Source organism: Heteronotia binoei, chromosome 5, assembly GCF_032191835.1.
Source record: "Heteronotia binoei isolate CCM8104 ecotype False Entrance Well chromosome 5, APGP_CSIRO_Hbin_v1, whole genome shotgun sequence".
Taxonomy (NCBI): domain Eukaryota; kingdom Metazoa; phylum Chordata; class Lepidosauria; order Squamata; family Gekkonidae; genus Heteronotia; species Heteronotia binoei.
Genome location: NC_083227.1, coordinates 28,738,333 through 28,754,665, shown reverse-complemented (window position 1 = coordinate 28,754,665; position 16,333 = coordinate 28,738,333). Strand labels below are relative to the sequence as shown.

The 16,333-nt window shown below is 46.5% G+C and overlaps 2 protein-coding genes across 2 annotated transcripts in view; one reads left to right on the top strand and one right to left on the bottom strand.

Annotated features, from left to right (window-relative positions):
- Positions 1 to 16,333, top strand: part of LOC132571892 (uncharacterized) — an 851,656-nt gene that overhangs the window by 182,900 nt on the left and 652,423 nt on the right. The window lies entirely within an intron of this gene.
- On the bottom strand, positions 2,219 to 15,152 carry LOC132571299 (gastrula zinc finger protein XlCGF57.1-like). Its single transcript, XM_060238091.1, has 4 exons — positions 14,992 to 15,152; positions 10,230 to 10,300; positions 9,880 to 10,007; positions 2,219 to 5,150 (listed from the first exon to the last, which is right to left on the bottom strand). Exons 3-4 carry the CDS (start codon positions 9,911 to 9,913, stop codon positions 3,634 to 3,636), a joined length of 1,551 nt encoding a protein of 516 aa, XP_060094074.1. The 5' UTR covers positions 9,914 to 10,007; positions 10,230 to 10,300; positions 14,992 to 15,152; the 3' UTR covers positions 2,219 to 3,633.

Sequence of the window (16,333 nt, the reverse complement as noted above, 5' to 3'; positions counted from 1 at the left end):
TGATTCCCCACTCCTCCACTTGCACCTGCTGGAATGGCCTTGGGTTACCCATAGCTATCACAGGAGTTGTCCTTGAAAGGGCAGCTTCTGTCAGAGTTCTCTCAGCCCCACCCACCTAACAGGATGTCTGCTATGGGGGAGGAAGATAAAGGTGATTGTGAGCCGCTCTGAGAGTCAGAGTGGAGGGCGGGATATAAATCCAATATTTTTTTCCTTATGTTCTGAGACAACAAAGTAGAATCATAGAATTGGAAGGGACCCCCTCGTCCACAATGCAGTAAATTCACAAATACCTCTTCCCACACACCCCAAGTGACACCTGCTCCACACCTAGAAGATGGCAAAAGCACCCTCCCTGGCGAAACTGGCTTGGATAAAAATTGCTGCCTGGCCTCAGAGTGGTGAACAGCAGTCCCCTGGGTGTATAAGCAATGAGAACCAAGTGCTTATACAGCCCTTCCTGCCTTCCTCTTCACAATATTCTGGGCATGGAGCAGGTGTCACTGGATGTGGGGGAGAAGATATTTGTAAGTTTCCTGCATTATGCAGGGGGTTGTACTAGATGACCCTAGAGGTCCCTTCCAACTCTCCAAAATGGCAATCAGCATTTCCCTGGGCGCATAAGAAAGAACATTTTCCCTGTTTTTCAAAACATGCAGCAAAACTGCTCCCTTCCTCCCTTGCAATACTCTAGCTCAGGGGTGGCCAACAGTAGCTCTCCAGATGTTTTTTGCCTTCAACTCCCATTAGCCCCAGCCGTTGGCCATGCTGGCTGGGGCTGATGGAAGTTGTAGGCAAAAAACATCTGGAGAGCTACATTGGTCACCCCTGCTCTAGCTGGCTGGGCATTAAGGTTTGCCAACATAAAGGCATGCCTATAGCAAGGAACAGTCAAATATGAGCAGTAACTGGGGAGCTCTCTAGCTGCTAGAATGTCAACAAATTGAGTAGAACAAACATATCGTGCTCCACAGATTGTACTGTTATAAGTGAACCAGTTCAGTGTTGTGGTTAAGTGTGCAGACTCTTATCTGGGAGAACCGGGTTTGATTCCCCACTCCTCCTCGCTTGCAGCTGCTGGAATGGCCTTGGGTCAGCCACAGCTCTGGCAGAGGTTGTCCTTGAAAGGGCAGCTGCTCTGAGAGCCGTCTCAGCCCCTCCCACCTCACAGGGTATCTGTTGTGAAGGGAGAAGATTAAGGAAATTGTAGGCCACTCTGAGACTCTGTCCTTGAAAGGGCAGCTTCTGTGAGCACTCTCTCAGCCCTGTCTAGCTCACAGGGTGCCTGTTGTGGGGGAAGGAAAAGGAGATTGTGAGCTGCTCTGAGAATTGGGAGTGGAGGGCGGGATATAAATCTAACATCTTCTTCTTCTTCTTCTTCTTCCTACTGGCAACTCCCCAATCCTCTGCCAGTTGCCAGGAGGGACCTGGCAACCCTACCCCAAAATGCATTTTCTGTATCCTCCCCACACCCAATAGCCACATTGGATTGCCAGCTACCTGAAGATGTGGGGGGTGGAGCCTAGGGATGGAGGTTTGGAAAGGATTTGCACCGTCATGTGGTATAACGCCCTGAAGTACACCTTGCAGAGTAGCTGTTTCTTGCATTGCAAAGGGGGTTACACTAGATTACCCTGGAGGTCCCGTCCAGCTCTATGATCTCCCATGCTTAGAACTGATCTCTGACACCTGGAGATCAGTTCTAAGCATGGGAGATCTCCAACTCTCACACCTTAAACCACCACAACCCTTTGCCTCTCTTGTGCAAGGAATCCCTCCAGAGCAATCTCCCTTCCAAGCCGCACCCAAGAACACGCTGCTGTTTGGTCTAGTGGTTAAGCGAGCCAGTTTGGTGTACTGGTTAAATGCGTGGACTCTTATCTGGGAGAACTGAGTTTGATTCCCCACTCCTCCACATGCAGCTGCTGGAATGGCCTTGGGTCAGCCATAGCTCTCACAGGAGTTGTTCTTGAAAGGGCAGCTGCTGTGAGAGTCCTCTCAGCCCCACCTACCTCACAGAGTGTTTGTTGTGGGGGAGGAAGATAAAGAAGATTGTGAGCCACTCTGAGTGAAGGGCGGAATATAAATCCAATTTCTTCTTCTTCTGATTCAGATGCAGCCCCCCTGCAAAATGCAAGATGGAAGGACCACGGTGTGATTGTTGTAGAACAAAAGATTAATGGAGTCATGTCAATACTATCAGAGCAAAGACAATATCTGAACTTGAAAGACAATATCTGTATTGTAGTAGCTATTATCAAGACAAACATTAAAACAAAATTCAGAAAATTCACAATATGGTCAGAAATGCAAACACCACAGAGAGTTGCAACGAAAGCTCAAACAAGCTGAACCTTGTAAGACACATGGCACATTTACATGACACTAAATAATGCGTTTTACATCTGGGTTTCTCCTATTCTTACACAGTAAAAATCTGGATGTAAAACGCATTACTTAGTGTAGTGTGAACACACACATACGATAGCCAGCATAATCTCATTTCTGTAGGCCCTTCCTCAGGACTTACAGGCTCAGGTGTCTGAAGTATAATAAAAGTGAAAATTAAAATTACATATCGTATCAGTTACACTAGTTAGAGTAAGTAAATAAGAAAACAATGCAATAATATATGTAAAGCTACCTATTGAATTTTCAGGGACTTTTATATAATGTAGAATATTCAAAGAACTTCATCAGAACCTGCTACAGGAAAGGTTCTCCTCTGTCTGGATCATCTGACAAAGGCTCTTGTTATACTGCATTTATTAGGTTCCTCAACGGTTAAGGAGATATAGACCGGTCTTGAATCTCCTTCCACCCAAAGATCTCTTCCAGTGAGATCTATTTCAAAAAGGTCCTCAGTCAATACATTTATATCATTTCTTCCAGAATAGTATCAGGATCACAAGCATTTCGCAAGGATTTACATGGCTCCAACTCTTTCTATGGTATGGGATTATCTTTTACATGCAAAATAAGAGAAGAAGAAGACTGCAGCGCCCTGCCCTTCTTTCTGAATCAGAGGCTCAGAGCGGCTTACAATCTCCTATATCTTCCTCCCGCACAACAGACACCCTGTGAGCTGGGTAGGGCTGAGAGAGCTCTCACAGCAGCTGCCCTTTCAAGGACATCCTCTGCCAGAGCTATGGCTGACCCAAGGCCATTCCAGCAGCTGCAAGTGGAGGAGTGGGGAATCAAACCAGGTTCTCCCAGATAAAGAGTCCACGCACTTAACCACTACACCAAACTGGCTCTGGGAGAACCAGGTTTGATTCCCGACTCCTCCACGTGAAGCTGTTGGAATGGACGTGGGTCAGCCATAGCTCTGGCAGAGGTTGTCCTTGAAAGGGCAGCTTCTGAGAGAGCCTCTCAGCCCTACTTACCTCCCAGGGTGTTTGTTATAGGGGAGGAAGACAAAGGAGATTGCGAGCTATGCAGTTATATGGTTTCTCATTGTATGAGTGCTTTGATGTTCTTGAAGATGGCCAGAATAACTGAATCTCTTCTCATACTCTGAGCCTACAGGATTCTCCCCTCCAGGAGTTCAGAGATGCTTTTGAAGATCACAACTCAGAATGGGTTTCTTTTCACACTCTTTGCATTCAAAAGATTTTTCTTTCCTATGGGTTCTTAGATGCTGCCGGAAAGCGATGCTCCAGTGGAAGGACTTTCCAGACTCTGCACATTCACGAGCTTCTCTTCTGTGTCAGTTCTCAAGTGATTTAGAAGATTGTCATTCAGACTGGATTCCTTTCCATGCTCAGAGCACTCAGGTGGTTTCTCCTTTGTGTGAGTTCTTAGGTGCTTCTGAAGATGGCAGTTCTGCGTGAATCCCTTTCCGCACACTGAGCAGTTGAAAGGTTTCTCCCCTGTGTGAGTTCTTAAATGCTTGTGCAGATGGCTGCTCCGACAGAATCTCTTTTCACAGTAGGAGCATTCAAAAGGTTTCTCCCCTGTGTGGGTTCTTAGATGCAACTGAAGATGACTACTCTGACTGAATCTCTTTCCACATTCTGAGCATTCAAAAGGTTTTTCCCCTGTGTGGGTTCTGAAATGCTTGTGAAGATGGCCACTCCAACTGAATTGCTTTCCACATACTGAGCATTCAAAAGGCTTCTCCCCTGTGTGAGTTATGAAATGCTTGTAAAGCAGGCTACTCGAACCAAATCGCTTCCCACATTCTGAGCATTCAAAATGTTTCTCCCCTGTGTGGGTTCTCTGATGCACTAAGAGATCACCACTCACGCTGAATCGCCTTCCGCACTCTGAACACTCGAAAGGTTTCTCGCCTGTGTGGCTTCTTAAATGCTTGTGAAGCTGTCCACTCTGCCGGAATCTTTTCCCACACACACAGCATTCAAAAGGTTTCTCCCCTGTGTGAGTTCTTATATGCCTTTGAAGAGTGCCGCTCTGACTGAATCTCTTTCCACATTCTGAGCATTCAAAAGGTTTTTCCGCTGTGTGGGTTCTTTGATGAAGGAGGAGATCACCGCTCTGAGTGAATCTCTTTCCGCACTCTGAGCACTCAAAAGGTTTCTCCCCTGTGTGGAATCTTTGGTGCACAAGGAGCTGTGATCTGTATTTAAAGGACCTTCCACACTGAAAGCATTTATTCATTATAATGTGCCCTGGGACAAACAGATCTCCTTGACTTCCATCAGAGAACATCATTCCATTCTCTGAAGAGATAAACAGATTCTCTCCCGAATTAATGCTTTGGTGTGTAAGAAGGTCCGATTTCTCTAAGAAACTCTCACCACCGTCTGAGAAAGTATAATGTTCTTCTCCTGCATGGATCTGTTGATGCTGAAGGAGCTCGGCTCCACAGAGGAAGCTGTTTCCACACTCCACGTCTTGATGGGTCTCTGTTCCGCTGTGCATTTGCAAATGGGCATTATAATGGACTTCATCCGGGAAGATCATTTCACACTCCGAGCACTTGTACAATTCCTCCACCATGTCAATTGCTTCATGGAAATCTCCCCCTTGAGAAGGAAAGGATTGAACCCTTTTCTCGACTATGTGGCTTCCTTTCTGCTGCTTTGGTATGCTCTGAGACTTGAAGCTTCCTCTTGAGTCTTCATCCCTGGCTTCATCTGGCGATAGATGATGCAGTTCCTCATCCTCCTCATCTTCCCATTCATCCCCTGTTGGTAATAAAGAGAAATTCAGTGAGCACCCACAGAAAGAGGTCTTATTTGCACTTGAAATTCCATCCAGGCTCAAAAGTGTTTCAGGGCCTTGTTGCTGCTATATGTTGAAATATACAATAATATGTATGTTAAAAGTTGCTTCCCGCCTGCCTATGTGGTCCATCTACATCTCTGAAGTTTCTTTCAGCCTCTTCATTCATGGCTTTTCTCCAAAAAGAACCCCTGGAATCCCCCAAGTGCTTCCTCTACATCTGTTGCTGGAGAAGGAGGAGGAGGAGGAGGAGGGGAAGGAGGAGGAGGGGAAGAAGGAGGAGGAGGAGGGGGAGAAGGAGGGGAAGGAGGAGGAGGAGAAGAAGGAGGAGGAGAAGGAAGAGGAGGGGAAGGAGGAGGGGAAGGAGGAAGGGAAGGAGGAGGGGAAGGAGGAACGGAAGGAGGAGGAGGAGGAGGAGAAGAAGAAAAGCAGCAGATGATGATATTGGATTTATACCCCGCCCAATACTCTGAATCTCAGAATGGCTTACAATCCCATTTACCTCCCCCACCACCACCAACAGATACCGTGTGAGGTAGATGGGGCTGGGAGAGCGTTCACAGAAGCTGCCTTTTCAAGGACAGCTCTGCAAGAACTATGGCTGACCCAAGGCCACACCAGCAGCTGCAAGCGAAGGAGTGGGGAATCAAACCCAGTTCCCCCAGATAAGAGTCCACACACTTAACCACTACACCAAACTGAATACAGAAAGAGGTCCAATCAGCACTTATGTCAAGCCACTAATCAGGCACTCCTAATTTACAAGTGCTCTCTCTCTCTCTTTTTTGGGCATAACTTCTTTCCCCCCTCCCCCCAAAAAAGGTTTGCTGCAGGGCAGGGAGATGCTAGGACCTCACCAAGTGAACCCTGCAGTTCATGGGCAACCACCCTCCCCGCTCATGATTTTTGGAAGGGATATCAGTTGTTGTTACAGGATTTAAGGCATTTAAGTGATGACTGAAGGGAATCATTAATGACCCTTTTGCTTCTTTCAGCGGGACTGTTCTTAAGCAGTCTTTTTTACATTCTTGGCCAGTTTGGTGTAGTGGTTAAGAACTTATGGACATTCAATGGAATTGCTGAGAAGTTGGGCTAGAATGGATAAAATGAAGTACTTCTTCACCCAAAGGGTGATTAACACATGGAATTCACTGCCACAGGAGGTGGCGGTGACTACATGCATAGATGGCTTCAAGAGGGGATTGGAGCGGAGGTCCATCAGTAGCCATTAGCCACAAGGTATAGATGGAACTCTCTGTCTGGGGCAGTGATGCTCTGTCTTCTTGGTGTTTGGGGGGAGCAACAGTGGGAGAGCTTCTAGTGTCTTAGGTCCCACTGGTGGACCTGGTGGCACCTGGTTTTTTTGGCCAGTGTGTGACACAGAGTGTTGGACTGGATGGGCCACTGGCCTGATCCAACATGGCTTCTCTGATGTTCTTATGGTCTATTTGGGATCCCTTTACATTTGCACATCTTAGAATGGAGCTAACAATGAGAAATGGAGCCTGGATCAAACTGATATCAACATGACAGTGAGTCAGGCTGAGAGGGTGCATGGAATGTGAAGGAACTCCTCCACTAACCATGCAAAAACCATATATGGTGGGAGTCCACTGAAGGACCTTTCCCCCAAGAACCTATGCGGTTCCCTTCCTAATCATCTGACCTGAATAAGGACCCAAATATTGAAGACATTGAGCAATGGGCCAGCCCCAGCCTTTTCTTCCTTATCTGACGTGCTGGACAGGAACATTTCTCCCCCTACTTTGTCATGTAAACCCAGCCATATAGTCTCAGTCTCCTTGAAGAAGAAGATATTGGATTTATATTCCCCCCTCCACTTCGAAGAGTCTCAGAGAGGCTCACAATCTCCTTCACCTTCCTCCCCCACAACAGACACTCTGTGAGGTGGGAAGGGCTGGAGAGGGCTCTCACAGCAGCTGCCCTTTCAAGGACAACCTCTGCCAGAGCTATGGTTGACCCAAGGCCATGCTAGCAGGTGCAAGTGGAGGAGTGGGGAATCAAACCCGGTTCTCCCAGATAAGAGTCTGCACACTTAACCACTACACCAAACTGGCTCTCAAAGAAGAAGGATATTGGATTTATATCCCACTCTCAACTCTGAATCTCAGAGCAGCTCACCATTTCCTTTATCTTCCTCCCCCACAATAAGCACCCTGTGGACAATACTCCTTCCAAGCTGTGTAGTCTTGTGAGCAAAAATTTTGCTTTGTGAGCGACTGGCATTAAAGTTGGCAGCTACTGGCATTAAAGTTGTGGGCTACTGCATAAATCCGCTTGCTCTGGGGTCATTTTTCCAGAGCTAAAACAAAAATGTGTGAGCTGGAGGCCAAAAAACTGTGAGCCAGCTCACACAAACTCAGCTTAAAGGAAACACTGCCTGTGGGGTAGGTGGGGCTGAGAGAGCTCTCCCAGAAGCTGCCCTTTCAAGGACAATTCTGCCAGAGCTATGGTTGACCCAAGGCCATTCCAGCAGCTGCAAGCAGTGGACTAGGGAATCAAATCTGGTTCTCCCAGATAAGAGTCCACACACTTAACCACTACACCAATTTGGAACACTTCTCCTTGAGACTTTTACCCGTAATGCAAAAGAAGAAAATTTTCCCTCCACAATGCACACAACACCCCTTCCCCTTTTCAAATTAGCTCATCTCCAGAGAGACTGACTTTTCCTCACTCCCACTTGCTTTGCCAGGCTCTCTCAATCACACAGCAGAACTACTGAGCCAAGACTCGCTTCCTTCTATTGGCTGAGGCTCCTCCCCCTCCTGGTCCTCTTCGGAAGAAAAGAAAGAGCTTCCTTTGCCCAGTTCCTTGGATCCCATGAGAGAAATACAAAGAAAGCACCTTTAAGACTGAGTGCTGTTTTAAGCAGGTTTTAAGTTTTTTTTTAAAAAAAATCTTTAATTGTATTTGTGTCCTTTATAAAGTTTATATCTCCTAATCTTAAATAGGTACACACAGCCCGGCCCGACATGGTTCGGCCCAACAAGGTCTAATTTATGTCAGATCCACCCCTCATAACAAATGAGTTCAACACCCCTGCTCTAGATAACATAACAGAGATTAATTCCTTTTTCAATTGCTCGATGTTCAGTTGTGTCCATTTCTCCAAGAGAACTATCTCTGGAGTACAAGGTAGTGTAATGTTGGTAATGTCCTTTATATTTTTTTTAATGATTTGCTCCCAATAATCTTGAATGGGTGGACATAGCCACCAGCAGTGCACAAAAATCTGCATCACTTCCACGTTGTTTTTTTTAACAAGAGGGAGAATATTGTTTGTCAGGGGCATAAGTCATGGGCGGTAGGTACCATCTAGTTATAAGCTTTATAGCTTGCAGTTATACAGCAATAATTCTAGATGAGAAACTTGGCGATAACCAAACCTATTCTCATTCGACTTCAGAGCATACCGTATTTAAATCTGAATGCCATTGTTTTTGGTATACCATTTGCTTTTCCTCTTCTATGTTATTTAAACTTTTATACAGCTTTGTTATTCATCCTTTTTTGAGTGTTCTTCTGTACCTCGACCACAGTAGACATAGGCACATGATCTTGGAAAAAAACACTACATGATCTCTCTAAGCTGCGGAGGCTTGTGAGCAAAAATTCTACTCCATGAGTTACTGGCCCAAAAGGTGTAAGCAAGCAATTTGGCTTCTGCATATGAACATAAGAGAAGCCATGTTGGATCAGACCAATGGCCCATCCAGTCCAACACTCTGTGTCACCCAGTAGCCAAAAAACCCCAGGTGCCATCAGGAGGCCCATCAGTGGAGCCAGCATACTAGAAGACCTCCCACTGTGGCCCCTCAAAAGCACCAAGAATATAGAGCATCACTGCCCAAGACAAAGAGTTCCAACAATACGCTGTGGCTAATGGCCACATTAATTAATTTAATTAATGCATGCATTAGTTTGCTCTGGAGCCATCCTTCTTGAGCTACGACAAAACTGTGTGGGCCAGAGGCTAAAAACCTGTGAGTTGGATCACACTAACTCAGCTTAGAGGAAACACTGCTCACAATATGCCTGTGTTCTCTTTGTTACAGAAGAATGCTTTGCAAGCTACTGGGGTGAAAGAAAAGTGATATTCAGCATGGTCTGGGACAGCGACCCAACCCACTTGACTGGCCCAGGAGCAACTGAGGGCAGTGTTGTGGCCCTCACCCGAGCCGGACAGGATCTGCTGGCCTGGAACCACAGAAGGGACAAGAGGCCCTCAGGAAGAAGAAAATGATATTGGATTTATATCCCGCCCTATACTCTGAATATCAGCGTCTCAGAGCGGTCACAATCTCCATTACCTTCCTCCCCCCACACAACAGACACCCTGTGAGGTAGGTGGGGCTGAGAGGGCTCTCCCAGAAGCTGCCCTTTCAAGGACAACTACGAGAGCTATGGCTGACCCAAGGCCATTCCAAGCAGCTGCAAGTAGAGGAGTGGGGAATCAAACCCGGTTCTCCCAGATAAAAGTCCACACACTTAACCACTACACCAGACTGGCTGTTACTCAAATCACTTCCACTTCCACCCTAACACCTCGCGATCCCTGACAGGAAAGAAGTAGCGAGGCAGGCCTGAAAACGATGTCTTCATTTTCAATATTTTGATTCATCCCAATGGCAGCATACTGTACCTTTGGCACCCATGAAATATCCTTACCCAGAAAGACCACATTCTCATAGTTCTCCAGCATGATTTCCCTCTAAAAAGATCTTTGTCCTGGATCTAGGTGTGCCCTTTTTTGCCTCGGTGAAATACACAGCTACCTCCTCAAAGGAAAAGGGACGCTGAAAGAAAAGCAAATTCCCTCATCAGAAATCATGCCTGGCAGAGATTGCAGACTGGAAGGGGACAGTCAGGGAGGACACAGGATGCGACGCTTGGCATGAGCAAAGGGAGTGACATTCAGAGCCTCTTTCCCTCAGACACCTTAGCAGCAACTGCAGGAGCAAAAGCCCCCTCTGGGAAAGGAGGGGGGACCCAGGTTGTCCCCCGCTCACCACCTCTACCTGGACTGGAGGCACAGCAGCCGTTTCCACACCTCTGCCAAGATGACAGCTGAAGACCACCTGTGCACAGCCTGTGACGGAGACAAAGGAGGAAGAAAGACTGTTACGCCTCCACTCCCTCATCTGTTTACCTGTGTGAGTCCTGCTTTGTGTGCCCTCCTTCCCAGAGCTGTTAAATCTTGTCAGGGATTTTTTTTGTAGCAGGAGCTGCTTTGCATATTAGGCCACACCTCCCTGATGTAGCCAATCCTCCTGGAGCTTACAGTTGAACTTGTACTAAGAGCCCTGTAAGCTCTTGGAGGATTGGCTGTATCAGGGGTGCGTGGCCTAATATGCAAAGGCCCTACTGTAAGCTCCAGGAGGATTGGTTACATCAGGGGGGGGGGGGGGTTGGACCAATTTGCAAAGAAGTTCCTGCTACAAAAAAAGCCCTGTAAACATGTACATATGTACATACATTATTAAAGCTTACCTTTCTCCCTGGGATTCAAAGCAGTTTACCCAGTGACTCTATACAATCAATAGGATGGTACATTCAATACACTATGAAATAAAGTTTTGGTTGCTGAACTAACCACAAATCTATAAAACAATGTTGAATGAAGGCATCAATGTTAACACAAACCACTAATGAGGCAAAATTACTTAATAGGATACCACTTACAGCTGTACAAAAATTACACAATACAATCCTAGGTAAAATAAGTGACACACATTATTGCTCTGACCTGGATAGTCCAGGCTAGACAGATCTCATCAGTTCTGGAAACCTAAGCAGGGCCAACCCTAGCTTAGTATTTGGATGGGAGACCTCCAATGAATGCCAGTCATGATCAATGTTCCTTCTAAGCTGCAGAGTCTTGTGGGCAAAAATTCTACTTTGTGAGCGACCGGCATAAAAGTTGTGAGGGACTGGGATTGAAGTGCTGAGCTCCTGCATAAATTAGTGTGCTTTGGGGTCATCCTTCCCAAGCTAAGACAGAAATGTGTGAGCTGCAGGATAAAATCTGTGAGTAGCGCATGCTAACTCAGCTTAGAGCAGGGGTGTCAAACATGCAGTTCGGGGGCCGAATCAGGCCCCCGGAGGGCTCCTATCAGGCCCCTGAGCAATTGGCTGTCATCTGGTTACTTCTCCCTATATCTTGCTTCCTTTTGCATAACAGTTTGCTTTGCACGGCTTCCTCAACTGCATAGGAGCTACAGAGTAAAACTATTTTCTCCATTGGCTGAGGTTCCTCCCTTAGGGAGGAAAGGGGAATAGCTTGCTTTGCCAGGCTCTTTCAATTGTACAGCAGAGCTACTGAGCCAAGCCTCTCTTCCTTCTATTGGCTGAGGCTCCCCCCCCCCCAGTCCCCTGGTGAAGGAAGGAAAGAGCCAGAGCTTCCTTTGCCCAGTTCCCTGGATCCTATGGGAGAAATACAAAGAAAGCACCATTAAGACCAATGAGTGCTAACATTTTAAGCATGTTTTAAATTAAAAAAAAAATTAATTGTGTCTGTGTCCTTTATAAAGTTTGTATCTCTGCTACCTAATCTTAAATAGGCACACACATGGCCTGGCTGACACGGCCCAGCCCAAAAAGGTCTCATTTATGTCAGATCCAGCCCTCATAACAAATGAATTTGACACCTCTGGCTTAGAGGGAACACTGGTCATGACGCAGAGGCAGGCAATGGCAAGCCACCTCTGAATGTCTCCTGCCTTCAAAACCCTACGGGGGTCACCACAAGTAAGCTGTGAGTTGAGGGCAGCACCAACAAAGACACATTAGCACACACCAACAATGTTCCCTCTAAGCTGCAGTCTTGTGAGCAAAAATTCTACTTTGTGAGCGACTGGTATAAACGTTGTGAGCTACTGGCATTAAAATTGTGAGCTACATTAGAAATTAGATTGCTCTGGGGCCATTTTCCTGAGCTAAGACAGAAGCGTGTAAGCTGGAGGCTAAAAAATCTGTGCGCTAACTCAGCTTAGAGGGAACACTGCATACCAGAGTCCCTAAGAATTTCTTCAAGGACTCTATGAATCATTTTGGACCCTGCTACCCTACTGCCTTGTGTAGAAAAGCCCCCATGAAATAAGAACATAAGAACATAAGAGAAGCCATGTTGGATCAGGCCAATGGCCAATCCAGTCCAACACTCTGTCACACAGTGACAAAAATTTTTTTATATACACACACACACTGTGGCTAATAGCCACTGATGGACCTCTGCTCCATATTTTTATCTAACCCCCTCTTGAAGGTGGCCATGCTTGTGGCCGCCACCACCTCCTGTGGCAGTGAATTCCACATGTTAATCACCCTTTGGGTGAAGAAGTACTTCCTTTTATCCGTTTTAACCTGTCTGCTCAGCAATTTCATCGAATGCCCACAAGTTCTTGTATTGTGAGAAAGGGAGAAAAGTACCTCTTTCTCTACTTTCTCCATCCCATGCATTATCTTGTAAACCTCTATCATGTCACCCCGCAGTCGACGTTTATCCAAGCTAAAGAGTCCCAAGCGTTTCAACCTTTCTTCAGAGGGAAAGTGTTCCAGCCCTTTAATCATTCTAGTTGCCCTTTTCTGGACTTGAATAAATCAGTTTTCCACAGCCAGGAGAGTGGATACTTTTCTGACCTCCTCAGGCAGGACATTCCACAAGGTGGGGGCCTCAAAGGAGAAGACACATGGACAGGCAGCTGCTGATTCTGCCCATTTGCAGGGGGGTGGGCTGCAGAAGTCCCCACTTAGATGAGTAAAGCTGTCCTGGCAGAGCCTAGGAGAGGCTTTCTTGCAGGGATGAGCCTCCAGGGCCATGAAGGGCTCTGTCTGGGATAGCCACTCTTTTAAACGGAGCCTGGTATCCAATGGGCAGCTGCTGGAGTGCCTGCCGAAGCAGAGTAACATGCATCTAAGTGTCGATATAGCTGAGCTGAGGCATTCTGCACTAACAGGTTGATTTTGAGGGGAGACCCATGTGCAGGGCACTACAGTAGTCTAGTATTGATGTCGCCATGAGATGCCCCAGGTGGCCAGATCCACTCTATCAAAGTAAGGCTAGGCTGAGTTGGAAAAAAGCCTTTTTTTGCAACTAAATTAACTTCTCCAGCAATCCTGTTGGGTCCAGCAAAACTCTGAAGCTCTTAAGGGAGTCAGCAAGGGTCAGCTGAACTCCATGGGAAGCCGGGTGCAGAATGTCCTTCGAGACCTCCACCTTCCCAATCTGCATTACTTCGGTCTTTCCAGGATTTCATTTCAATTTGATCACTCTTTTTTAAAAAAAAACCTTTTCAAATACTTTATTATTAGCTCTATTAACATTACGGAACAGACATATGAAGAATTAGTTAAACAACATCCAGTAGAAAATACTGAGCATATAAGCATAATAATTCTTATGCAATATGATTAGAGAACACAATATAACAATATTGTCTAGAGTGGTAAAGTAGCAGTACTGCAGTACTGTGATCTGAACTCTCTGCTCATGACCTGAGTTCGATCCCAGCGAAAGCTGGATTCAGGTAGCCAGCCCAAGGTTGACTCAGCCTTCCATCCTTCCAAGGTCGGTCAAATGAGCCCCCAGCTTGCTGGGGGGAAAGTGTAAAAGACTGGGGAAGGCAATGGCAAACCACCCCGTAAAAAGTCTGCCGTGAAAACGTTGTGAAAGCAACGTCACCCCAGAGTCGAAAACAACTGGTGCTTGCACAGGGGACGTTTCCTTTCCTTTCCTAGAATAGACATCTACTTCACGTATCAATGAGTACTACCCAAGGTAAGGTTTTCATAATATTATTCAAATATTAACATGGAAGTGCTGTCTGACATCATCCCAAACTCCGTTAAAATACAATAACAATAATAATATTTTATTAGTATTTTAACAGAGTTTGGGATGATGTCAGACAGCACTTCCATGTTAATATTTGAATATTATAAAAATAAGAAGAAGAATATAACAACAAAATTTGTTCCCTCTTAGGCATTTAACCACAGCTGCTGTTGCTGTGCAATTTTACATACTATTATTTTTCATATTTGCTTTCAATTGTTATTGTTGTTATGCAATCCTCTTTAAAATTTGGCCTTGCATTGGTTCTTTTTTTTTAACAAATAAAATGTTAATCACCAAAATAATAGTAATAATCACAGCTGCCAGGCAAAGATTCGGAACCTCTCTGGCTTCCCCAGGAAAAGTGGATAATAGAGAACTATGGGAAAAGGAAAGCTTTACCACTCTGCGCCACGGGGGTCAGAGAACTTTGAGCCAACCCCAAAACTACCAATGGTTTGGCTAACATAAAGGGAGAGGGGGGGGGGAGACAAAGGATTGAACCCCGGGCGTCCCAAGCGGACAACTGGTCTCCAGTGGCCGTTCTTTGGGTCCTGTCCCTGAGGAATGATTTGACCCACTCCAACCCCCACCCCCCATCTCAATGACTAATTCTGCCCGATTCCGAATTCTGCCTGCGGGCTCCCCAACAAGAAGGCGGAGTCCGCTGGGCCACGGGCTGCAACAGAGGGTGTGTTCACACAACGCTAAATAACGAGTTTTGCAACTGGACTTCCGCTGTGTAAGAATTGCCAAAAAAAAACCCCAGCTGTAAAAATGCATTCTTGAGTGTCGCGTGAACGCGCCCAGAGATCCATCCGGGAGGAGCCCCGACCCTTGCCTATATAGAACAGGCATTTTAAAATCATTTATTCCATTTCAGAACTTCTTCTCCCCCCGCAAAAAAAAAAAATCACTGCAAAGCTTCTCCCCACCCCGAGACTTACTTGTGAGCAAACCTTCCCCAGATCCAGTTATAAGGCTTCTGCTGGCTGCTGAAGATCGGAAGCGCTTCCTGTTTTCTTTGGGCCATTCAGTAGCAAAGCCTTCCCCCCCCCCACTTCCGCCTACCGGAAAAGACCTTTTCCTCTCCCCCCCTTGCTCAGCCTCTCTAGGAAGTAGCTCGTTCACTTTAACTCCTTCGGTGCTGCAGGTGAAGGAAGAAAAAAAAGCTGCCTTCGGTCCTCTCCAGCGGCACCTTGTAATGCAGCCCGAGAGGGGGCTCCTCGGGAGTAGCTCTGCACGGGGAATCCCAGGCTGTTCAGCTCGCTAGGGCTGCCAGATCCAATCCAAGAAATATCTGGGGACATTGGGGGCGGAGCCAGGAGCAAGTTTGTGACAAGCATCATTGAACTCTGAAGGGATTTCTGGCCATCACATTTAAAGCTACTGTGCTCCTTTTAAACGCCTTCCCTCCACTGGAAATAATGAAGGATAGAGGCACCTTCTTTGGGGGCTCATAGAATTGGACCCCCCACCACTGTCCAATCTTTTTGAAACTTGGAAGGGGGGTGTTTTGTTTTCTGAGGTTTTAGGATTGCAGGCCTGTTCCTCTTTCCTGTTCCTCCAAACCAGTCTGCTGGGAGGGGGGAGTCCTGTTGTGAGACTGCCCTGTTGGACAGGGTTGCTTGCCACCTACTGCTTGGGAAATGCCTGGAAATGTGGCCACTTTCTCTTCCCTCAGAGATAAGGTTGCCAGTCCCCAGGTGGAGGCAGGAATCCTCCGATTTGGAGGCCCTCCTCTGTTTCAGAGTCATCAGAAAGCAGGGGGGGGGGAGGGAAATGTCTGCTGGACACTCCATTATTTCTTATGGAATTCAATTCCCATAGAGTATAATGGAGAATTGATCCATTGGTATCTGGGTAGCTTTTTTTATGAGGCAGAGGCACCAAATCTGCAGCATAGCAATTGGTAACACTCCTCACAATACTCTCCCAAGTTTCAAGAAGATTGGACCAGGGGGTCCAATTCTGTGAGCCCCCAAAGAAGGTGCACCTATCCATTATTTCCAATGTAGGGAAGGCATTTAAAAGGTATGTGGTCCCTTTAAATGTGATGTCCAGAACTCCTTTTGGAGTTCAGTTATGCTTGTCACAATCTTTCTCCTGGCTCCACTCCAATGTCTCTTGGCTTCACTCCAATGTTTCCTGGCTCCACCCCCAAGGTCCCCAGATATTTCTTGAATTTGACTTGGCAACCCTAAGAGACTTTGGGGGATAGTCAAAGGGCCGTTTTCAGGTGGGGAGGGGAGGTCTAAGGAAGGTCACCCCTGAGCTCACTGATTCTAC

What these genes read in the sequence shown, in the direction of transcription:
- LOC132571299 (XM_060238091.1), bottom strand. Translation starts at nt 9,913, where the DNA reads ATGCTGGAGAACTATGAGAATGTGGTCTTTCTGG. An exon ending in TGAGAATGTGGTCTTTCTGG is followed by an intron (nt 5,151 to 9,879) that starts GTAAGGATATTT and finishes TATTACCAACAG; the next exon opens with GGGATGAATGGGAAGATGAG.